This window comes from Onychostruthus taczanowskii, unplaced genomic scaffold (genome assembly GCF_017590055.1).
Source record: "Onychostruthus taczanowskii isolate IOZ18803 unplaced genomic scaffold, ASM1759005v1 scaffold23, whole genome shotgun sequence".
Taxonomy (NCBI): domain Eukaryota; kingdom Metazoa; phylum Chordata; class Aves; order Passeriformes; family Passeridae; genus Onychostruthus; species Onychostruthus taczanowskii.
In genome coordinates, this window is record NW_024499573.1 from 5206328 (window position 1) to 5231049 (window position 24722).

The following is a 24722-nucleotide window of genomic DNA, read 5'->3' on the forward strand; positions in this document are numbered from 1 at the left end:
CAGTTTTGCTTCTGTGCTCATGGGAGCATAAACCAAGTTTGCAAAGTAAATAGAAGCTTATACTTCACTTTTCCAACTGCAGTTGGCTTAGGAGGAAACCATCTGTGTTGGTTGTTGAATTATTTGGTAACATTCCTTGGTGTGCAGCTTTTTGGGTTCTTTAACTGAGTTTGGTCTGAAAATGCAGTGAAATAAACATATCATTTTTGTAATGGCTCTTTTCAGACTGGATCTTTGGTCTGTCTTTCCCTGAGGAATAGACCTGAATTTCACTGTAAAATCACACCTAACGTGTTTGAACCATTTTTTGCAAATTACTGTGTCACACAAAGCTTAGCTTCTTTGTGAGTTTTTCTGTTGTTTTCAAATTGTTGAAATGCTGAATGAGTTTTAATTCATGTGGACTTTTGAGGTGACTTAAACTAAGGAAGAAGCAGAGATTGTGTATGAGAAGCATTGATGCTAGAAGTCACACCAGTATAATTGTAGCTATTTAAATTGACACTTTGCTTTCTTCCTCTCTGCTTTGTAACATTTCATTTGGATAAACTGTAGGTGAGTAAAATTGTACTCATGTAGTATTGGCAGGCAGCTGGTTGAAAGGATATCCTTGGAAACGAGTTGTCAAATCAGTGTTTCATGCCATTGGATTTGAATTACCTCCTCTGAAATCATTGCCCAAAAGCAGAGATGACCTTCTTGATGTAGTTTCCAAAGGCAACTGCCAAGTGTTTGAGGGGGATGCTAATTGCCAGCTAATGATAAGCTGAGAGTAGGACTCTTGACACACACCTTTGCATGTTGAAGTGGCAGTTTGGTTTTTGTCTGTCTCCAGGCCCGCCGCAGGACCACCACGCAGATGGAGCTGCTGTACGCAGCCAGCGGCGACCTGGGCTCGGACAGCAGCGCCGCGGACTCTGCCTTGGCCGGCTCTGCCGCCTGCGCTGCAGGAACCCAGGAGGGTGGCGTGGCTGCTGACACACATGAGGCTTCTGCTAGGGACAGAGAGTTTATACCCCCACCATCTGGCTTACCTTCTAAGATAGGCAGCATGTAAGTTTGGCCATGCTGTACTAATTATCCTTTGCTTTTAAAAAATGCATGTTGCCAATTTCTTGTAATCTATTATTTTAACTTCGCAAATGAGATTGATATACTTGGAAGCTTACTAAATAATACTGACAAAAGCTCCTTCCTTTCTACCATCACCACTCTAGAAAGCATAAATGCAGTCTTGTAAGTACTGTGGTTCTTACTGAAGATGTAAGTTCTGTTAAGCTGCTTTGTTGTTGTAACCATGCTCTATGTAGAGGGGAAAACCCCTCTAATACCTTGAATAGTTTGCTGTATTAGTGATATGGGAAATGCATAGTCTAGGGATGTAGTGAGAATCTGATTAGAAGAGCAGAGGGATTTAAAAAAATCCAACCAAAAAACAAAACACAACCCAAAAACTTTCATGCTATTTGTGTATGATCCTAATTATTAGGAAAAAATCTTTCTGTGAGTTATCATGTATGGACCATGCATAAAATAAAGTCTGTGCAGCAATAGAGTATATTCAAGTAAAAAGTTGAAAGGAAAATGTTAGATATTATGAATCCTCAAAAATCCTTTTTGTTTGCAGGTTGCACTTACCTGCAGAACAGTTCTACTAACTGTTCTCTTGATTCTAAACAGAACTAAAAATAATTTTGTCTTTTTACTTTGGGACCAGCAGATGTCTCTCATGCACACTCTTTTATTTTCACTTGCTCTTGCTGTTCATTTTATATCTACCAATATCACTGCTGGTTATTGGCCATTCACTGCTAAAGACCCTTTTCTTGGCTTTTTAGGTACTAGCTCCTGTGTTGCACAAGCTCATGTGTAAATTCAATGCACTTCCCACATTCAGTGATGTGGAAATCAGTGTCCCATAGCTATCTTCACATTACACGTTCTGGAGTTATGCATCTTTTAATATTCATCTGTCCTATTTGCATAATATTTTTACAGCAGTCTCTATCTAATGTACATTTGCAGTTTGTATTTTTTTACTATGTATTTCTGGCATGTGCTTGAGGTGGCAATCGTGAACAGTAGAACACTGCTGACAGCAATTATTAACCCATGCTGATGGCTTCAGTGCAAATAGAATCTGCTTGGAAAGAATGCTCTTGAGGGTGAACATAGGTGGAGAAAACCCACTTGTTTCAGCAGTTAGTGTGAGATGAGTAGAGACTTTTGAAGCTTCAAGATCTAAAACATCAAGTGTTATGACCTGACATCCAAGACTCAGGTAATACCAACTTTTGCCTCACTCCATCTTCTAGAATGTATCCATTTGTGAAAGTGAGCTTTTGACAAAAAGGCAAACCAGGATTTTCCCAAAACAGTGTTCTGCAAAAATTTGAGAGTTACATACTGTCAAAAAGTCAATTCAGTCAGCAGTAGGCCTCACATATTGAATTGTTATTGATCATGTTTTAGTAGATAAGTGATCAAAAATTCCCACAATCAATCTGCAGTGACTTTCTTACTGCAAGTGTATATGTTTTTTCAAAACCAGAACTCTTGCTGGTTTATCTGGTCATCGTTGAAGAAAGCTTTTCTTTATGAGCCATCTGGCCTTCCCTTACGGGCCTGTGGTGCCAGCATATCTCTTGTAATAAAAGATATTATTCAGGAGGAGATTTTGGCCTTACCTGCAATAAGGTTTCTCCCTTGTGCCACTTACTTAAGTGACATTCAGGAATGTAGAAGCTGTAACAGTAATTCAAAATATGGATTCTCAAAGAGACAGAAATTAATTATATGTTTAGGTGCAGATTTAGGTGTCTGCATATGTACAAACTGCTCCACTCTGGAACTCCCTCAGTTTTCTAAGGTTTGTGGTGATTCCATGGTCCTTGGACAGGGGCTTGTTACAAGGGCATGTGTTGATAGGATAATGGGTAATGGCTTCAAACAGAAAGATTATAGGTGCACATGAGATATTGGAAGAAATTCTTTACTGTGAGAGTCAAACACTGGAGCAGGTTACCTAGAGGAGCTGTGGATGCTCCATTCCTGGAAGTGTTCAAGGCCAGGTTGGATGGAGCTTAGAGCAGCTTGGTCTTGTGGAATGTGTTCCTGCCTAAGGGAAGGGGGTTGGAGCTATGTGATCTGTAAGTCCCTTGTAATCCAGACCATTGTCTGATTCTGTTACTTAGGGAGGCACCTAAATACATATGGCCAACAGTTAATTTAACTGGAATTCTGTTTACAAAGTTGGTTGGTGCCCTTGTCCTTTGATATACTCAACTCATCTACAGCAGCTTTTTCAGAGCATAATTGTCTTCTGTAGGACTTGTGTCAGCTCTATTCAGATGTCTGATGTCCTGGCAAATGTAAAAGGGCTCTGGAAACCTGGAAGTAGGCATGTGTCCTGTTCTTTTTCTGTTAGGTCATTGCCATCATGCACCTGGTTTTTACACCTGTGCTTAGGAAGTTCATTCCAGCAAGACAGCTGTATTTTTATAATACCTGCTTTCCCAGGCTTTCAAAAATAATTCAGAAAAATGTTGATGCTATTTACACCCTCTTCTGAGGGATGTTCCACTGATGGAAGACTCAAGGGCAGGTAGAGAGTGAGCAAGTGAAAGTTGCCCCCATGTCTGAGTATGCAGGATGCCAGGGTGAGGCAGAGGAGCTTGGCTTCCAGTTTCTGGTTTGCTTTATTTAATCAAGCAGCTGCTCAGTAGACGTATAAGCAACCCTGGCAGTAGACACTCTAGCCTGTTTGTCATCCTTGCTGGAAGACCTGTCAGCCTGATTCATAGAATTTGCCTTGTGACCTCAGGATTTTTGCATTCCTCAATGCATACTGGTCCAGTGTAGAGAGAGGGAAGGGAGTGTGTCCTGTTCCACCTTTTTTGGTGTCCTTTGCACAGTATGCCTAGAGGTATGGTAGCCCTACACAGAAATGGATGCTCTGGCCTTGAGGGAATTGGACCCACTTTCTCCCCTGTTTTTATGACTTAACATCGAGGCTTCTGTGCAAAACCAGGCAGGTTATTGCTTGTCCTGCTTTTCCTGTCTCTTGAAGACCCTGGGGAACTCCAGGGTTGACATGCAGTTCCTGGCACTAGGTCCTACAGGTCCCTCACATTCCAGTTAGGGTTTGTGGTCACTTGAGACTGTCTCATCTGCTTGAGTCAAGTAGCTGTTTGTGGTTGTGCTGTCCATGTTAAATCGTGTTATTCTGCATTCCAGTCTCCGGGTGGATTTTATGTAGCACAGACTTCCTCTTAAGGGAAACATGTCAAGAAGTTGGAGCTATGCATACTCAGAACCTGTAGAGCTCTGAGAGTGATGGTCGAAACCATGTCAGGCAGGTGGCCTGCCAAATGAGCTTTATCTGATTAATGGAGTTGTGTGGAGCAAAAACACCTCCAGAATCTGCTTTCTTGCTTTTAATGAGTGTTTCATATTCATGGGAAAAAATCCTTCTAAATACAAAGAAATAGGAAAAAACAAAACAAATTTTGCTTTTGTGATTGCTCATCTAGTGAGAAATGGAAGTTCAGAGGGATGGAGACCATTCAGATTCCTTCATTTTTTCTTTTGTCTGACTGTGGTGAAATGAGAACCACAGTGTGTCAGCTTTAATACTGTCCTCTTGATATTCTTGCTAATTTTAATGGGGAATAAAAGGTTGGGAGAAAGACCACAGTGACTGTGAATTGGAACTCTTTCAGAGCAAGAACTGGAGAGACAAATGAGGGATGGAAAGCAAGGGAGAAGGGAAGTGGGGGACAAAGAGAAATCATGTTATAATAGTCAGCTTTTCAATGGGAAGTACCTCTTCTCACTTCCTAATTAACATGAATGTGTTACTGCAAAGTTTCATTTGTGTATAAGAATCATGTGTTCTTCATGTCTGTAAATGATTTATTGTATATGCAAATGTGAAATCTGAAATTTTAGAACTTCCATGATCTTAATTTTGATGCATGCTCCACTTTATTTCTTTTAGTGAGTCTCTATTATTGATTTAGTAAATCTCCTTTAACTTTTCAGTACCTGACACTGTATGTTGATCAAGTTTGAACATTCATAACTTGGTATATTTTTATATTCAAGTGTGAGAACAAGTTTATAATCCTTAAGTTCAAGAGAGACAATAATAGATTAAGTATGTTCTAAAATTTGAAATCACACTGAGAGAATGATAGGTAATGTTCTGTGAAGGGCCTTAGAGTGAGATAATGATTGCTTTTGTTTTAGTTCAAGACAACCATCTCTTCCAGAGAAGAAAATACCTGAGCCTTCACCTTTAGCGAAGAGAAAAACCTATGAGAAAACAATGGAAAAGACAAAGACAAAAGAACAAAAACTGTAAGATTATTTAAAATTTATTTCCTCTGACATAATTTGAACTTCGAATTTTCTTGAAAAATAAGTCTGTATTTTTCTATTTCTTTTCTTCCAGGACAAGTCTGTATGGTTGTCAGTGTTGATATTCATTGCTGAGCTTATGTGTGGTTGTTTGAGGCTTTTTCCAGGTTGTTTTTCTGTACAAAATAACTCAGGGGTAGAGCCCTGAGAAAATGTCCTTTGGAGCATTTGCAAATTACTTTTTTTTTTTAAATCAAAGTCATCAATATCTCTAAGAGCCTTCAATTTTATAAGATTTTCTTCATTTTACATGTGTGTTTTCTGCCTGTAGCATTCACTTTTACCGCTTAATCTTTGAACATTGTGCCATCTTGCACTCTGCGGCCTTAAGCTTTTTTGCCTTCTCTGAGAAATATCTGTAGCTAGTATTACAATCTTAATTATTTGCTTAAGAAAAGAGCATCTAACGTTTGAGGCATGTTGCATTTAACTTTTCTAACCATTCATAACCTGTTTAAGAAGATGTTCTTTTTTTTTTGTAGCTCAGATTCTGGAGCCCCAGAGGCTAGTCTGTCACCTCCTACTTCCCCACCAAGCCGGCCCCGTAATGAAATGAATGTTTTTAGTCGTCTTACTGTTTCTCAGGGAAACACATCAGTTCAGCAGGATAAGTAAGTCACAAAGGGAAGCCTCAGCCCCCAACCAGGGAAATGCAAAGTGTGCTCAAGTTTTCAGTGTAGTGTCTGGTAGAAATTTTGCCCTTCTGCAAGACAGGAGGAGATACTTCTCATGTTATTTTGTAGTTTTCAAAGTAAATATTTTAAACTACCATGGAACCACTGTAAAAATTTGAGAAGAGAAATTTCCTGCTGAACCTTGTTTCCTGTTTTCTAGGCTATGTCTGATATTTGTAGTTTTAAACCCAAAATAGAAAATGGTAGAATTCTTAGATGTTTGTGTATTTGTGTGTGTGTTTACACTCAAAAATAGATTTTAGGTGATAATTTAGGAAGTAGTGCTTTTGGAAGTTACTCAGTTGCTCCAGTGTTGCTCAGAGTGCTCTCACAACAGCACCTCAGAGGTTGGGACATAGAAATGGCTAGAACACAGTTGTTTAGAGATTATCCAAATTATTGGACAGACTGACTTTAGGAGGTGATCTGCAGGAGTAGATGATATTCATATCTTGTTTAGAAGAAGTAGAACAGATTTTTCTCACATTAGGCATCTGTTTAGGAGCGTTACTCCAAATGGCAGTGGACTTTACTTGACTAGAATCTTCATTACAGGTTTCAGTACTGATACAAATACCATGCAGTGCTTATGAACTGCAACTCAGATTTAAAATAAACCTTTATTTGTAACTCTAGCAAGATAAGAAATTGCTTTTGTCTGTTTACACTATTTTTTTGAATAAAATGGTTTTTTCCAGAGATTTACAGCCACCACATACCAAGGCTTGCAAGGCTTTCAGTAACTATGCTTATGACTTCTGTATCTTAGCTTTCTTATTGCTAATTCCCAGCAAACCCTTTTCATTTTCTCTGAACTGACTTTGAAGTCAAATAGAAACTGCTGAATCTGCTTGAGTTGAAAATGAAGGACATCTTAATATGTACTGAAAATCATCATGTCTTGGGAAAATACTGTCTTGTATGTTTTCTTGGTTTTTATTTTTAAACATTTTTCAAAATGAGAGGTGAAGGATTTTGAACTTAGCATGGCTTGCAAATTGCTGTATTTATTTGAGTGAGTTATCATATTTAACATTTATATCTCTATGACTAATATTTTGCATGTTTCTTCTACACTTAGCAGGCATTGATGTTCAGAGTATTTTTTTTCTTTTGATATTCTCAACAAGCACTATCTTACGGAGGTTAACTTGTGCATCTGTCTTCTTTTAATTTTTTGCCTTTACTTCTCTAAGAAAGTGTTGGGGAAATAAGAAATGGCTCAGCTGCTGTTACTCATCTTCTGGAGCTGAAACAGTCTACTGTAACTTACTGCTGAGAGTGATATTTTAAGATAATTATTCTTTCCCCCCTACCCCCTGTATCATCATGGGTTTGAGATATACCTTGAGCAATGCTGCATAATGTACGTGGATTTGCATTGCTTTTCTGAGTTGGCCATGCTGTTGTGTGTTCTCATGTGGAGGCGTTCCTTTGCTGATACCTATATTCTTTCTCCTCACAATTCCACCACTGTTGATTGTAGGTCTGATGAAAGTGATTCCTCTCTGTCGGAGGTACAAAGGTACTCTCTCTTTCTCTTTTCTGTTTTCTTGGCATCTCTCACCAAAGTTATTCCAGTTTTTAAGACATTTCATTTTGCTGCATGATTTTTCCTGATACCTGTGCATTGTTTCTCTTGCTTTTGCTGGAACATGAAATATCTGAGATTTGGGTCAAGCATGTCTCCCCCTCTCCTTTTTTAGGATATTCTTTTATCATTGTTGAGCATGTCAGATGTTTTAATTACAACTGAAGTATGGTGTAAACATTTCCTTAGACCTTGGACATTATTTCTCTCTTTGTTTTCTTAAAAAAAAATAGGAGCAGACATTTTCTTATGTTTTATTTACTTCTCTCCTTATTTTTGTTTTTCTTTTTCCGTTGTATGCTTTGATCACTAAAATGAAATGCTAGTGTAAATAAAAATGAGTAGTTTTTTATTATGTCTTTCTGAGGGAATGCACAGTAGCTTAAGAGATGAAAGAAATGTTGCCACTTGTATCCCTGTGAGTTAGGATTTTGGTATTCAATGAAAAAATTAGTTTATCTAGAGAAGGGCAGTCAAATAACTGCTAATAATGTAATGGTGGCTTTGGCTGGTCCTCGTAGTAGTTGTAGTGTTTTTTTGTCTGTAGATTTTAGAACACTGCATACAGGTAGATAAATAGCTCCAGGACATGTATTTTACATGGAAGTGAGTGGATGAGAACAACAGGAGGAATAACTCAGTTCAGAGGCAGCATGATCCACTAGGGAATACTACAGAGAAAATCATGTTAGTTTAGTGTGATGCTAGAAAATAAAAGCATGGAGACCTAAATTAAGTAAAAATCAAATTGTTCCTGTTTTCTTGAAAACATAAAACAGTGCAGATGAAAGGTGAATGCCTTTCCAAAATGAGGAAGATAATGTTACACAATTTAAGACACTATTAATACTAGTAAAATCTATAGAAGGATTGCTGAGGAGTAATGAATTATGTGAGTGAAGATGTCCGAACTATAAAAATGTTTAAAATCATAGTTTATCTAGTACATTAAAATTAGCCAGTTGTCACAAAGTTAGCTTGCATCATAAAGGACTTTTTCCTTTCTATAGCAAACTTCTGGACAAGATTATGAATTTTTTACATTTCCTAAAGCATCTGATACTTTCTTTGTTTTGTTTTGATGAGATAGGGCTATGGTTTAGTTCCTTTTCCTCAGTTATGTGTGTGGTTCCCAAAAGAGCATGACAGTGAGTCTTAACTGCAAGCTGGCCAGGTCACACCTGTGTTGCATGTTTTGGGCATTACCTTGAGGCTTTTCTACACTTCACAGAAATAAACGGGTCTGTGTGCATGCAGTTGTATGAATGGGATTTTAGACTGCTAGTAGTTTCTGTCTGGTAAAGAATTGTGAGGTGTTTATTTCAGGCAAGTTAGTCTTTTGGCATCACCACAGAATTAGCCAAAAGTGCCCAGGAAGATTCCTCTGGGGTGTCAGCATTCCAATCATCCTCCCTTTTGGCCATTTGAGCATGAGCATGTTGTTGGGTACAGGGTGCAGTGGGAACCTTCTTCAGGCACAGAAGTTAACAGCAGTTCTCTGTGTCTGCCCATAGAATGCAGATGATGTGAAATGCATGCCGAGTTTGGAATTGGCAGTGCACATTACATTTGCTCCATTTTTCACATTGTGCTGTTTAGATGGTTGATCTTGGGCATACAGAAGCTTTAAGTGTCCTGGTTTGTTCAGCATTATGCAGACTTTGCCATGTACCCAGCATTTAGCATCTTGTTGTCTTTTCATTTGTTTGTTTTTGTATGTGATTTCCTTTAACTGATAGCTCAGAGTTGACGTGTGTTGAGGCTAAATAGTAAAAGTCCTCACATAGTTTATGATCTAAGAACACTAGGTTAATTTTTTTTCCCTACATGCAAGTAAATTAGCTTTATCTGTATCTATTTTTATGCCCAACTCACATTCCTTTTTTTTCTTTAGGGGGATAATTAACCCATTTCCTCCTTCCAAAGGCATCCGATCGTCCCCACTTCAGTGTATCTATACAGCTGAGGGACATACCAAGGCTGTGCTTTGTGTTGATGCAACTGATGATCTTCTCTTCACTGGATCTAAAGGTTGGGCAAGCTCTGTTCATCTCTGTTGCCTGCAGAGGCTGCTTTGACAACTTGGGGTGTTGTGAAATTCTCAATTTGTGCTTAGTGCTGTAAACACAATGGAAAATTCTGAAGTCCATTTCTCAACATAAGCTGAAGAGGGATTTACAGTAATTATGTACAGGTTTCTAACTCCAGTGTGTAGTATTTGGCTGCTTATTTGTAGTGGAAAGCCACAAAAAGCAGTAACATTAACAATTGTTGAGTGATATGATGGAAGCAGTCATGGTAGCATGTACACACAGAATATGCAATGTAAATAGCTTCAGGGTAAGGGTGGAAGTGGGAACTGGCACATACTTGGCTCTACTGCACAGGGTTTGAATACCCTTCATGCCATAGTTGGTTCTTTGAGCTATCTTCTTCATCTGAAGGCATCTTCTGCTTCCTATGTGCATCTTGTTGTCCTTTGCCTGTCCTTTGTTGTTATAAGAACTGTATGGCCTGGAATTTTAGTAGTCTCTGACTTCCTTAGAAGGAGAGCTTGGAATTTTAGTAGTCTCTAAGTTCCTTACTGGATGGTGCAGTCACTATATAAACTTCTCAAACTGATAGAAGGAGTGTTTTGAAGAAAACATTTTCCTCCTGTCTGTAGTGAATTTCCAGTATCATTGCTCAGTTTGGCTTGAAGATACCACCAGAGGCCACCAGAGCTCAATGGTTTCTTTTTGCAAACACCTATTTTAATGTAAAGGATTTGTTATAGTCTTAGTTGTGCAGCTGAAACTATGGCAGACTCTTTTTTTCTGGAAGTATCAAGGCTAACAGGAATTAGAGTGTCTGGGAAGAAGTTAACACCTGCTGACAGGGAAACTCTCCTTTTCAATAGTTCATATAGTGAATAAACCTTGAAATTTCAGGACATTCCTTTTATCCCAGTATTAACATAGTTGACAACCCCATCAGATGTAGGTCTTCCACTGCTAATATTCAATTATGGTTTTTGTGGCTATTCTACTAGCTGGCTGTTAAAAATACCAAATCACACACTTTCACTGAGTTGGCAAACTTCTCATCTTGCAGGTTTTAAGCCTACTTTTCGAGATTTGTACAAGCATATACAGTTGCAAAAAAGGATATTGATTTAGATTTTGTAAATAATACTTAGTTAATTTTTGTTGAGACTTTGAATTTAGTGGCTATGTGAGGGGAAAAAGGGCATGTTTTAGAATTTTATTTTACATCTAGATTTGTATTCTACAGGTTTGGTAGTTTGTTTTTTTTTTGGGTTTTTTTTTTTTTTAATGGATGTTTGCAAATGTTGCAAATATTTACCTTTTTGAAGTCATATCCTAGCTTCTTAAACTTATGGGAGAATTTTTCCTATATATGTTTTTTGAGGAGAGCTTACCAAGTCCACTTTTATTCAAGAGTGTAGACAGTTGTTAATTAAATCAAGTTGAATCTTTTGGAATTGTTGCTGAAGCAGAAAGTCTTGGCTCACTGACATCTGATAATACTTGCAGACAAATTCAGAAATGCCAGTAAGCTCTCATGTGCATTGCAGATCTTTGATCTTGGTGTTTTAAAGTGGCAGACAGGTCTTGCTATACTTACCTTCATGCTATCATAACTATAGTCTATACTTAAAGCTTTCTCTTCATCCTTCCTGTACTTATTTCAGTATAAATGTATATCTAAAATATATGGAGTGATACAGACATGGTGCAGCAAGGAGAGTTTCCTGTTCTTGCCAATAGTGTTGCAGATTTCTTGAAAACTTCTGTACATTTGGGATATTAACACATAAAAGGTTGCAGCATTTAAATCCCTCTGCTTACAGAATCAAAACAATGACTAAAGCACTCTCTGCAGGGATTTTCAGAGGCCCCCAAAACACTGAAGAGTTTGGGTCCCTTCTCACCTTTACAGTTTTGTTGTGGCAGTCAGAACTCGGCCATGCTAGGTCTCAAAACTCCTGAACATAGTCCTGAACTATGTTTTTCATAATGAATTCTTGAATTAAAAATTTGATTCTTCTCTTCATCTATCATCATCCATACTTTACAGCCTCTAAATTGTCTGCATTTTCACTTCCCTTGAGATTTTTATCCTGATAAAATGCTTCAAGAGCTAATATGCAGATCTTGAAAGCACATTTAATTATTAACCTTGCTTAGTTTTGATAATGATAGATGGATGCCTATGTGTATTTTTAAAGAACTACTTAATTTAGCTGTTTTTCTGCAGTGTCTGCAGAAATGGAGGAAAATAGATGAGTGCAAATGAGTGTGTGTGCTTTTTTTTAATTAACTGAGTTTAGGAAAAGCATGAGATTTTTCAAAGAGTTTTTATTGTTAATATTTTTCCCCTTTTTGTTTGTCTTTATTTAGATCGTACCTGCAAAGTCTGGAATCTGGTAACTGGACAAGAAATTATGTCTTTAGGGGGTCATCCAAATAATGTGGTTTCTATTAAATATTGCAACTACACAAGCCTGGTCTTCACAGTTTCAACCTCCTATATCAAGGTGTGGGACATCAGAGATTCTGCCAAGTGCATTCGGACATTGACGTGAGTATGCTTAACCTCAGATGCCAAACAATCAAATGAGTCTTAGTTTTAGATACATTTTATTATATTTAATTCAGTATTGCAGTACACTGTTGGGAATGTTTCTTTACATGTTCAGGCTAAGTCAGTATGGGGCACCAGTCAATAATGGGAGCGCAAGAAAATTTTCATATAGACTTTTATCAGATGTTCAGTATTCATAATTGGCTTATATCCTTTTTTGCTCAGTGAAATAGGTTTGTTTTTAGAGAGTATACAAAGTATGGCAAACTAACTGTAGAATTTGGTTGTTTTTTGGGTTTTTTTGGGTTTTTTTTTTTTTTTTTTTTTTTTTTTTTTTTTTTTTTTTTTTTTTTTTTTGTCCTTTGACTCAGGTCTTCAGGCCAAGCTATGCCTGCTGATGTGTGTTCAGGAAGTACTAACAGAACAGTTGCTATGCCAGCTGGAGAGAACCAGATCAATCAAATTGCACTGAATCCAACTGGCACATTCCTCTATGCAGCTGCTGGAAACTCAGTGAGGATGTGGGACCTGAAAAGGTACTGACCACCAGCCAAAGAGAACATTCTTTAGGTTACATGTGCATAGGCAGCAAAGTTGTGCACATGAAACAGTCAGTGAAGTGTTCCTTCTATATGGTAGTGTCCATACCTGGGCAAAATATGGTATCAGTTACAGATCAGCTAACCCATCTGTGGTGGTTACTGAGATAATGATTTTCTCATGTGTTAAGATTGTGGTGAATCATTTCAGTAAAAATGACTGGAAAAACACAAGGTTTTGTTTGACAGGCACTACAAAACACACTTTTTGTAAGGGAATCCTGACTAGTAATTGTTGATGAGATGATGGAAGCCAATGGAAGTAATGAAATATAATATGGGGTTATGATAGCTGTACTATAATTACACTTTTCCAGACAGCACCTGCTCCCAAAGAGTGCATTCCAAATACAGAAAATACTTATGAGGGGACTGATTCATCTTTACTTTAAAATGTTTGAATTCCTGTTTTGCATAAGTAGAGGGGTTTTGTTGTGTTTAATGTAGATTTAATATTTATCCATGGATATGAACAATAGAGTATAGGTAAACAAGAGGATGAGTACAGAAGACATAGTAAAAATAAAATTATCCATTCTGTCAGAAACAGTGCTATGGACTATACTGGATATATGAAAAATTAACAAATCCTCATTTCTTCTCTTATGCTTAAAGATTTCAGTCTACAGGAAAGCTAACTGGTCACCAGGGTCCTGTTATGTGCCTTACTGTTGATCAGATCTCCAATGGACAAGATCTTATTATCACTGGTTCAAAGGATCATTATATAAAGGTAAACCACTAGTATTTGCTTATTTTAACTTGGTACATCAGCATGGGATGCAGGCTTCAGTAGAAGTAGCTTACATCTACACATTCAAAATGTGATGGCCAGGATGAAAATTATTTCACCAGTCATGGATCATGAATAATATTCAGTCATAATACTTACCACTTCAGTGCCTTTTTTGTTTCACCAAGGAAGATGGATGCATGGTTGTCTCAGTTAAGCTGTTTTTTAAATCCCCATTAAATTGTATGTCAGGTGTACGAAGTCTTGGAGAAATATTCATAACACCTACTTTTAGGTAGCATTTAGCTCTTTAAAGTATCTTAAGTCAGTGCCTCTGTTTTGGTGTGCAGACCTAATTGTTTCAGCAGAGGCATCCTGTATGTTCCTCACATAAGAGAGTCCAGGGTTTAGCCCAGGCTCTTTCTGAAGTGTTACTTACCTGTGTTCTGAAGCAGGGAAGACAGCAAAGTCAGCACTTCTCAGCCAAGGTGCCCAATATACTTTTCCGTTTCTTGGAATTGTGATTAACTCACTCGAGGATATGGAAATCTGTTTTTTGGGAGGAGGGAATTATTTTTTTTTTTTTTTTTTTTTTTTTTTTTTTTTTTTTTTTTGGCTTATCTCAGCCAGTGGCTATTTGAACTCACAAGCTCCTGTTTCTCAGGGCTACACCCAAATCACCAGACCTAATGAGCTGTAGATCATCCATAAAGCTGATGCTCACACTGCAAAGAATGTATGATGCATGAGGCCAGAGAGAATGGGCAAGAAACCCTAGCTTGTTATGAGGGGATACCCTTTGTTGTGTTCTTCTCACACACTGGAAAAAGTGTATGAACACAGCTGGGAGTGGAGCAGGATCCAAAACCTGTGTGAGCTTTCTCACTGAGCTCAGCTTTCTTTTTTTCATATTAGTCTACAATTCTTGGATGCTTGGCTGTGCACTGTGCCAGATGCAAAAAACTGCCCGAGAGGTTGGTGCATAGTTGGACAGTTTGGGCTGTGGATTTGAATCCTATCAGCAGTGTCCCTATGGTTAGAGGTCAGTGGATTCTTAGGTAGTGGGGAGACAGAGGCAGACACTCTGAGAATTACTTCTCTGCACAGTTCAGATTATTGGTTTAATTATGAGCTGCCACCTTGGCATGGTAATGAGGGAAGGACCTCAGTGGGAACAACAGGGTGGGATCATGTAATGCAAGTTTGTCATGCTGTGAGCTCCTGTGACAAGCAAGGAGGTGGGAGGGCTTTTGGAAAACAAAGCTGTCAACAGTCAGAGATGTTTATCTGTCCCTCTTTTCCTTCCTTTCTGTGGCCAGGCTACATAAATCCTCCTGTCTGCCTGCCTCTTGACTTAGACCACTACAATGTCCAGGGATATTTCAGCCATTTCTGTATGCTTCAGAGTAGTGTGTGTTCTCCAAAGTGAATGCCTCCAGAATTGTCAAGCCACTTTGGATAGTGATACAGATCATAAATGATCTGTATGTGCAGCTGTCTACGAATTCTCAATGCTTCCGTTCAGCCTGGAAAAGAGAAGGTTATGTGGAGACCTCGTAACTTTCCAGTATCAGAAGGGGGCTTACAGGGAAGCCAGAGAGGGACTCTTCATCAGGCACTGTAGTGACAGAACAAGGAGTGATGGGCACAGATTAAAAAAGAAGAAATTTATGTTAATATAATAACATGAAATTTTTCACTGTGAAGGTGGTGAGACACTGAAACAGGTTTCCCAGTGAGGTTGTCAATGCCCCAGTGCTGGCAGTATTCAGAGCTAGGCTGGGTAAGGCCTGGAGCAGCCTGGTATAGTGAAAGGTGTCCCTACTGCTGAAGAGGGTTTGGGACTATGTGATCTTTAAGGTCCATTTTAACCCCTTAACAATCTGTGGTTCTCTGCATGGGTAAATCTGTTGGGCTACCAGGTCTGGTGACAGATACTGTCATGCCACAGGAAACTACTGTCTTGTCTACTGAGTCAGTAATATTAGTCATCTCTAGGTACCTGATTTTTCTGGTTTATCACTGAATTTTTTGTTACAGTTGAAACTGATGCATGTTAATTGAATGCGGTAACTTATTTTAAAATACCTTTAGCTCACAAGGTATTATTTTACAACACCAAGCTCTCCCTTTTCTACTGTTAAGCTTATTCATTCTAAAAGGCCAATAAAGAGCAAATAATAGAGGATAAAGTTTGACATTTGCTTGTGAAACAGAGCTGGTGGTTTAAAAAGTTACAGCTCATCTGTTCTTTCAGCTCAGTCTCACTGGGTGAGTTCTGCTTCCCTACAATGCAGAATGAATCAGAATTGCTTACACTGCAGCTCTAGCAACAAAGACCTGATGGGATTGATTATGGCTTAAATTGTTAAAGCAGCCTTCCTTAAAGAGTTTGTTTTAACACCCCATTCTTGGAGCACAGGCAAGGAGAGAGGTGTGTCTAGTACATGAAAAGCATCAGTGTGTAATAGTATGCAACACTTACCAAAACAACTTGTCCAGAAAAATATATTAATGCCTCTTTCTGAAGCTACTTACCTGTGCAGATTCTCCCAGAGTGAGTTATGTTTCCAAACTCACTCACAGGGTACATATAGGCCCTTCCTGTGAAACTGCTGTATATATGATATTCAAGTAGTAGTACTTCTTTCCAGAGCAGTCTTTTCTGAAGTCGTTGGAGTATTCCCACTTCAGGCAAGAGGTGGACGAGGAGAAAGGAGTGGTTCTGGTAGATAAATTCTGTCAAATATACATCATGATACTGTGGCCTGTAATAAGACTTAATAAGTTTTTTTTTCCCTGAAGTTATTTGCTGCATGATTTTCAAGCAGGTTAGATGGCAGAAAATTTCATATAACATATTTTATTATTTATTTTAGATGTTTGATGTGACTGAAGGGGCTCTTGGAAGCGTGAGTCCTACACACAATTTTGAACCTCCTCATTATGATGGCATTGAAGCACTTGCTATTATGGGAGACAACCTTTTTAGTGGATCGAGAGATAATGGAATTAAGAAATGGGATTTGTCTCAAAAAGACCTTCTTCAGGTAACAAAAAGAAAAATCATGCAGCTGCTGTGACAGTCACGCTGTAGAACTGTTTTCAGGCTGTATAAATGTTCAGGCTCATACAATGACTATTCACATAGACACTGGTGCTTTTAATAGGGAAGGCATAGAGCACTGATTAAGAAAGGAATCAATAACGTACTTGATCTTTACATGCAGTTGCTTTTCTCTTCTGTGCATGTAGCATCAGGAAATTCTGATGAAGTGGTTATCCTCTTTTAGCTCTGAGTACATGGGGGTTGTTTTTCTGCTTCAGAATAAAAGCAGCATTTGCCTCATCTGTGACTGGAATCATTGGCTACTTGTCTTTGACAAGTTAGTAAATTTTGGATTGGGAACTCACTAATGAGAAACATACTTTAGATCAGGCTACAGAATATTTTCTTGTGAGGAGGTTTTACAACCTATCTCACTCCACCCAGTCTTAGACCTTAGATCATCTCCTTATACAGTGCATGTGTTACATTATTTATACAACACACTCATAATAACACTTGCTGTCAGAACACATTTGCTGTATGTTATTCCTTATGTAAAAATCAAAAAAAAAGGGAGTGGGTGTAAAAGGACCTCAAATCCAGGGAATTTGCAATTTGTTTCGCATGAAGAACTTTGCTTTTTGCCTACCTGCTATAAGCTGATCTGTTCTTCTGGGTCTTATGAGAGGTTCTTGAGAGGTATAGTTGTGATTATTTAGCATGAGACTGAACGAGAACTGGAGGGCAGAAAAACAAATACCAGAAGAGAGTGCTGGTTTTGCAGTAATTTTTAGGGAAAGGAGTAGCATGCATTTAACATGCAGACTGATAGCAAGAAAACAAATGAAATTTTAAAGTATTGGGACATGAGAAAATAATGGACTAGTTACTTTAAAAAGAAAATTTCTATATGGCCATACTTAGTCTTCCATAAATATATAAACTTTCTTGACCTTCATTCAAAATCATCCAGTTCAGTGCCAGTTCCTTTTCAGAGTACTACGAAGACTTTGCAGTTAAAATAAGGATTAAAAATTTAGCATCTTACAAAAATCTTCACTTGCCTGTATTGGGACATCTGCCCTCACGTTTGTCTGTCCAGAAAAATGTGCTAAGCAGCTTGTACCAAAATCATAGGCACTGAAAAGATTTTGTATTCTCAGAGTGACTTCATTAAAGTTTTAAGGAGTGTCTTCACTCTTGCATTTTAGGCTCATTAAAATATTATGCAATATGCATTTTTGCTATTGCAATTAATTTACCATCAGAGAGTACAGGCTCAGGGGTGAATAAGTATGTAAATTGGTCTAGTTATTCACTTTCCTTACTTTCCTTTTGGTATATGTGCATTTCATAATTTCTCCACTTTGCCTTCCCGTTTGTTGGTTTGAAAATTAGAACTTGATAATAATTTCACACTTACTTCTTTCTTTTAATTTCTATTAAATGTTGTATGTTTTTCAAGGAGGTGAGACTGAAGCATTTGACAGAGTAGAAATAATTTTTATTCATTGTCTTTTATAGGGAATGAGAAATGCTGCTGCTTTGCTAATTATGTGATAATTCAGCGTGGAAGGGCCCACTGGAGGTCACACAGTGTAAAGTTGCCCTGCTGGTCCAAGCAAGGCAAACTTTGTAGTTAGGTCTGGTTTCTCAAGGCCTTGTGCAGCTGAGTTTTCAAAACCTCCAAGGCTGCAGATTGAACAGCTGCTCTCCTTAATCTACCCAGCAACCAAAACCTGAAACAGAGCCAAGCTGCTTTACAGCAGAAATGCTAATGTTCCATCAGAGGTTCTGGTTTGGCATACACGTGTTGATCCTCTGTAATTGATGAAAATCCCTTAACAAGCATGCTATTCAAAAGAATTTGAATCATCTACTTCACTTGTTGTTGCACATCCCAAATCACAAAACCCTGCTGTGACAAAATTGGGTTTTATGAGAACCATGACGACCCCACCCCCCTGCCACTCCCACTTTCATGAAGTGCTGCAGATTCAGACTACCAGTGCTGTGGTAGCTGTGTATGTTATAAATGAAACACCAAGGTGATCCTAGAAAGCTGAATATACTCCATTATGAGCACTACAGCAAAGCAAAGCAATTATTACCAAACTGAACTAGAGAAAAGCCACATTTGGTATCTCCAAAAGACATCAAATTTTGGCTGTTATTTCCCCATGTTTTTATTTTTCCTTGTGTATTTATTTGTGAGAATAAATATGTGTTCAAATAAATTTGAGGACAACAAAAGGATGCTGTTCTCAGCTGGTCTGTGCAGCATTTTGCTCTCTCAATGAGAACTAAAATGCTAGTGCCCTTCCTCAATAAAGAATTAAGGTGTTTCTGTGAAGTGCAACATCAAAAAATCAATTTATAATGTGTAGTGGGAAAATAAGAAAGAAAGAAGGCAAAGACAGAGCTTCTCTCTTCCTGGTTTATTTTTGTGCAGTATTTTGGATTTTCTTTTTATATGTTTTATAGCAGTTATAGAGACCTGAAACATATACAGAGACCATATGTTCAAAAATGCATTCAAATATGCATTTGAAAACATGGAGACTTTGCATTATCCTGAACTGATTTCTGTCCCATATGTGGTCAGTTGTGCATATTAGATTTTCTTCTTGTTTTGCAGTATTATTTCACAAAAAGAAACACTCTTGGAAGTTAGCACTCTCCTTGCTCTAAAGGTGCAGAAGCCACCCAGAGCCAAGTAGCAAAACTGCTGCAAGACAAGGAATCAGGCTTACAACTTGGGATTTTTCCACTTCTGTGCTTGTTCCTCTGGAATTTTTTGCAGCCCTGTGAGACTTGTCTGCCTTCTCTCTTTCAGCAAGTTCCTAATGCTCACAAGGACTGGGTTTGTGCTCTTGGCCTGGTGCCCGGTGTGCCGGTTCTGCTCAGCGGCTGCAGGGGAGGCACCCTCAAGCTCTGGAACGTGGACACCTTTGCACCCATCGGGGAGATGAAGGGACATGACAGCCCTATAAATGCCATCTGCACCAACTCCAGCCAGATTTTCACAGCAGCAGAGTGAGTTCTTCTCCATGAATCTTTATTTTCTGTGTCTCCTGCTAGAATTCTGTCCATGCACATGAGTTTAAGACATGTGTAACTCACTTCATAGAAAGCATCAGGAGACCTTGTCCAGTCCATGCCCCTCAGTGCTAATATCTATTACAGCTATCCCAGAGTGGGGTGCTTGCACCCCAGAGGATGCACAACATGACCCAGTGGGGTGCTGGAATAAATGATCAGAACTCAGTGGTATGTGTTTATAATTAATAAATATACACAGCAGTGTAGGCTTAAAAAAATTTTAGTGGTAGGGGTGCATGATCAAAACAAGTTTGGGAACCACTGATCTACAGGATGACAGGGACAATTTGGCAGTACTTGAGAACTTTATAAGATTGTCTCTACAGCTGGATTATTTCCTGGTATGACTCAGTCTTTACCTGTGTAAATTCTCCTAAAAGCCATGGCTCATGGCTGTTGGTTTGTGGTTGGTTTGTTTTTAAGTGCTGGCATACAGCACTTGCAAGAAGCTTTGCAAGCCATCCTGCTGTCCTGTAAACACCTTGGTTTGAATATTTGTTTGCCAGTAAAAATGAGCAAATTGAGGACCTGAAACCTCAGGGGAATTGGCCAAGAAAAGTACCTTGTTGTGGAGAATATGCAGGAGGTGGTGACAGAGCCTCTTTGTGGTGTAGTCTGAGCACAGGAGCTGTGAAAGCTGACGTGTTACATTCCTGTGCCAATTGTGGAAGCTTCTGGCCTTCTGAATTACAAGCAGGTCTTTCTGAATCATAGCAGGATTTCAAAGTTGCCACGTTTTCATATTTGGTCAGGTTTTATGTTTAAGCACTAATAGGTAGGGGTAGAGATGTCAAAGCTTCTGTCTCTGTTTGCCTAAAGATTATTAATCCATTTAGAACATACATGCATCTGAAATACATTATTTTTTGTTATAGAAAAAAAAATCAGTCTTTTGGTATTTCTAGCAGTGGGCTTAAGGTCTAAAAATTTAGATGGTTCCTATCAATTAACAGTGAAATGAAGGCACAAGTCAGAAAAAACTTAGCTGTCACAAAGTCTGCTCTGCCTGCTGGTTTCTTTTGAGAGGTTGTGAGGGAATATATGAATCAATGTTGGCTAGTCACTCAATTTAATGTTTATGAGAAATTCATAACTTCCCTTTCATGGAATAAATTGCTATTTAACAAGACTAACACTTCATTTTACTTCTGAATTATAACAGAGTTTTGTAACACATTTTATGTGATACTTTATTTACACATACTTTAAAATTGTATAAATAGTGGTTTTCTTTCCAAAAATACATAACTAGAGTCTGGGCTTCTAAGCACCAGCTCACTGGCATGTGCTATCTAGCACCTTGCAAATGGGTTTGGGTTTGTTGGGTATTTTTTGTTGGAGAGTTAGGACTTCGTATTGTCTTGTGGTTTTGTGCTTTTTTTACTTATGATAGACTGACACCACTTTCCTCAGGCATAAGCTTCGTATTGTCTTGTGCTTTTGTGCTTTTTTTACTTTTTCTTATGATAGACTGACACCACTTTCCTCAGGCATAAAGTCTTTATACATTCTTAGATGGCTAAAGGTCATAGCCAGTGCTGTGATAAGGTTAGGGAATCTTCAGTGTTGTACATGTTAAATTATGAAGTCTCGTGGAGGTGGAGTAACCTTTGCATGTCCATTAAAGAGCTGTTATTTTGCCAACAATACCTCAATAAGACACTCAAGCTTTTAAGGAAACCTCCCCTGCCTGCCCCCTCTTGGCCCTCTCCCTCCTCAGTGTAACCACAGTGCTCTAATACTGCTTTGTTTTGGTTTTCAGTGATCGCACTGTGAGGATCTGGAAAGCTCGAAATGTAATAGATGGACAGATCTCAGATACAGGAGATGCAAATGAAGATCTTGCCAGTAATTGAAATTACAGGGGATAAAGGAATACATTGATCAATTTGAGGTGCACTCTCTGCAGTTTGCTGCATGTCTGTTAGTTAAACACTGATGACTGGAATGGACTGAAAATGCGTGAACTCTTCCACTAGACCTGCTGTCCTTAAAATATGTACTGTATTTAATAACCTCTTGGTAACATGCTTGAGTCTCAACAGTCACCTGTATCTCTACATATTATGGCTGAATTTGTGTGCATATGTAATACTCACAGTTTAAATTAACGGGAATTCAGTCTTCTCTAATGACCATCTCAACATTATAACCTGAAATATATAACAAAAGTGCTCTGCTGTATTTCACTCACAAGTATGATCAGCTGTTTTGCATTTTAGGGTAACAGGGATAAGCCCTGAACGTGTCCCAGGAATAAGCCTTTGATTATGAGAGGCAGTTTGAAGATTTTAAAGGTCACTTACACTGTTGTTAGGAAAGTGGAGTGAATAATAGATGGGAAGAAGCTGTTAACGATACATCTACCTGACATGGCTGTATCCTGCTAACAGCAAATGCCATATGATTTGTGTGTTGATAGCTTATAATCTGTGTTGACCAAAGTTGTGCAGCTGTGTATACTCTGTGCTCAGGACTAGAACTCAAATGCCCACAAATGGCTATGTTTTATTTGTGTTTTGCCTATGTTCTGCAATGACTAGATGTTCAAAATGTCATGATAAATATATCTTAATCTATTTTTCTTACGGATTTGTTTCTATCATCTCACATTTTCTTTTTTTTTAAGCAAATTGTCTTTCCTTTTTATCTGATTTTATATGCTGCTAAATGTATTTTAAATACACTGTTTTGCAAACATTGGCAGTTACTTTGAGAACTGAACCACGTTTATTGGGAAAAGCTATGTAAATAGATGGTTGTATAAAGAAAATATCTTGTGCCTGTATGACTTTTAAAGCTCTTGGAACCTGGATATTGAGGGAGGATGTATAATTTACCCAACTGCTCTGAATATTAATTTGTAAATTCTGCAAATTTTAAAATTTTATGTAGATTCAGAAACAGTGTTTGGATATTGAGGTTTTTTGGTTGTTTTGTTTTTATTTTTCAGGAAATATCAGTCTGTAAATTATAGCTTGTGTAGGTAACAAATAAAGATGTGAATGTGAACTGCTTTTTTGCCTTGTTCATCATACTTCCTTATAAAAGAATTCATTTCCTTTGCAAAGGTGTTGCATATAAAACCCATGGTTTTACACAGTGCAGTAGAGTAGCTTGGTGAGCACTACAGCCTGTATATCCCATCGTATCCCATGTCTGTGTTCTCCTTGGCCATTATTTGTGTTTTTGTAGTATTTAGGAACACTAGGGGGATTCCCCTCACACTTAGTACAGTACAGACATAAAATGAAGCAGGTGACTCCTGTTCCTACGAGATGACACCTCTCTTACCTTGTTGCATATGGTCTGTCAAATAAGGAAAAGTGCTGATGCCTCTTACTGAACTTGGAGGAATTACTTCCTTCTCTGCTCAGCTTGAAAGGAGATGAAAATACTGCTTGAAATTTGAGGTTACCAGTGTATTCCAAGTTTTAATAGAAACAGGTGATGAATGATACATATTGTTAAAAAACAATGTATAAATTAGTTAAAATAAGCAGCAGCACTACCACTCGGTGTTTGTCTATCATGCTTTTTAGCTACTCAAAGGGTATACACACAAATGATTTGGGACTATGTGACAGCCTTGAGCAAATTCCAGTGGAGAGTGGATTTACATGCAAGACTTAACATGAGAGGCTTTTTGTGCCTGGTGGAGGGTCCCCATTCCCCTTGGCCCAGCAGATGTTCTGCCAAGCTAGACAAATGATACCAACAGCTTGGTGACCCCTGCTTTTGGGGCTGGACACTCATGGCTGTGTGTGCAAGATTCATGTGAATGTTGTGTTTTGTGACTGCAGGACAAAGGCCCTTGCAGACCTGGGAAAAGCCTGCTTCTGTCCAGCTGCTTGACTGACTCACCACATGGGGCTGTGTGGCCCTGACCTGAGCTGCAGATGTTCCTCTCCAGTGATGCCTGGCAGTGCAGATACTTTGTTTGGCTTATCTCCTGATAGGCACTAATGTTATTTAATGTATTCCTAAAAATATCTCCTTTTAATTTTTTTTTTTCTTCCAGAAAGATATTCCCCCTAAACCAGGTATTACCATAGAACAGAGCTTTCACACTTTTGCTCTCAAAAGTTCTTGCCATCAAGTAATTGGAAGAAAAGTGTCATTTTGTAAAGGTCACATTATCACTGTCTTGTCTTAATGGAGAATTCTTTGACTGTTTGTTTTTCTCCAAACTTCATCTGTGCTGTAAACCCATATATGTGACAAAAGATAGTATGAAATCAGAGAAAGGTAAGCACTGGACTCCCACTGTCTGAACATGTTTGTGTCAAAAAAAAAAACAACAAAGGTTGTCTCTGAAAAATAAATTTTCTAAGAAGTCACAGAAGAATCACGTTTTCCTCTCAAAGTTGGACTTCAGAAGTTGAGCAAAGCGTGTGGAAAAATTAGACTGTATCTCACCTTATCTGCTTAGATACAGGCAAGGTCATGTGTTACAAATAATCTCATTAAAGATACGAATGCGGAGAACGTATTTGCAATGCTTCTGATTGTGTATTAGAACAAGTGCTTATCGTGCCCCTGCCTTGTATAAAAGGCTCCAGACTGCCTGCAGAAGTCCTCCTTCAACCATGGCAAGGATGAGGAGCCTGTGTTTCTTGGCTGTTGTGCTTGCAGGTAAGTACACCACATTTGTATTTTGTCCTAGGCTTCAAAAGCAAAATATAAATGTGCTAAGGATAGAAGAGCTGTTAAAAGAAATGACTGTTTTCCATGGAAAAGGAGAGAACAGGCATGGCACTGGCTCCACCTGAGGAGACTGTGGGAGGACAGCAGAGCTGACTTGTTTAGAAATATGCCCCAGTCCTGCAGTGTAGTCAGCACCAGCATAGTCAAAAGGGAATCAGTGGTATCATTCAGCTCCTGAAAGTTATCTATTGCTTTGTTAGTTTTTCTTCTGTAATTTTTACTCCAGCATACCAGAGGTTAATTTGGTCCAGAGCATAGT

The 24722-nt window shown here is 38.4% G+C and overlaps 2 protein-coding genes across 4 annotated transcripts in view; both read left to right on the forward strand.

Annotated features, from left to right (window-relative positions):
* KIF21A (kinesin family member 21A) overlaps positions 1-22768 on the forward strand; it is an 86784-nt gene extending 64016 nt beyond the window's left edge. For 2 of the 3 annotated variants that reach the window (XM_041405390.1, XM_041405391.1), the window contains 10 exons: positions 836-1053; positions 5251-5361; positions 7582-7620; positions 9581-9717; positions 12090-12270; positions 12645-12809; positions 13488-13605; positions 16485-16655; positions 19491-19690; positions 21519-22768. In XM_041405390.1, coding sequence (XP_041261324.1) covers positions 836-1053; positions 5251-5361; positions 7582-7620; positions 9581-9717; positions 12090-12270; positions 12645-12809; positions 13488-13605; positions 16485-16655; positions 19491-19690; positions 21519-21612 — 1434 coding nt within the window. In that variant the 3' untranslated portion in view covers positions 21613-22768. Of the gene's footprint in view, positions 1-835; positions 1054-5250; positions 5362-5903; positions 6033-7581; positions 7621-9580; positions 9718-12089; positions 12271-12644; positions 12810-13487; positions 13606-16484; positions 16656-19490; positions 19691-21518 lie in introns of all 3 variants that reach the window. The other variant, XM_041405392.1, reaches the window with a different exon arrangement.
* A 1577-nt stretch (positions 22769-24345) lies between these two features.
* The window catches only part of LOC121336306 (maltase-glucoamylase, intestinal-like), a 73109-nt gene continuing 72732 nt past the window's right edge, over positions 24346-24722 (forward strand). Inside the window, exon 1 of the mRNA XM_041405325.1 lies at positions 24346-24391. Coding sequence (XP_041261259.1) covers positions 24346-24391 — 46 coding nt within the window. The remainder of the gene's footprint in view (positions 24392-24722) is intronic.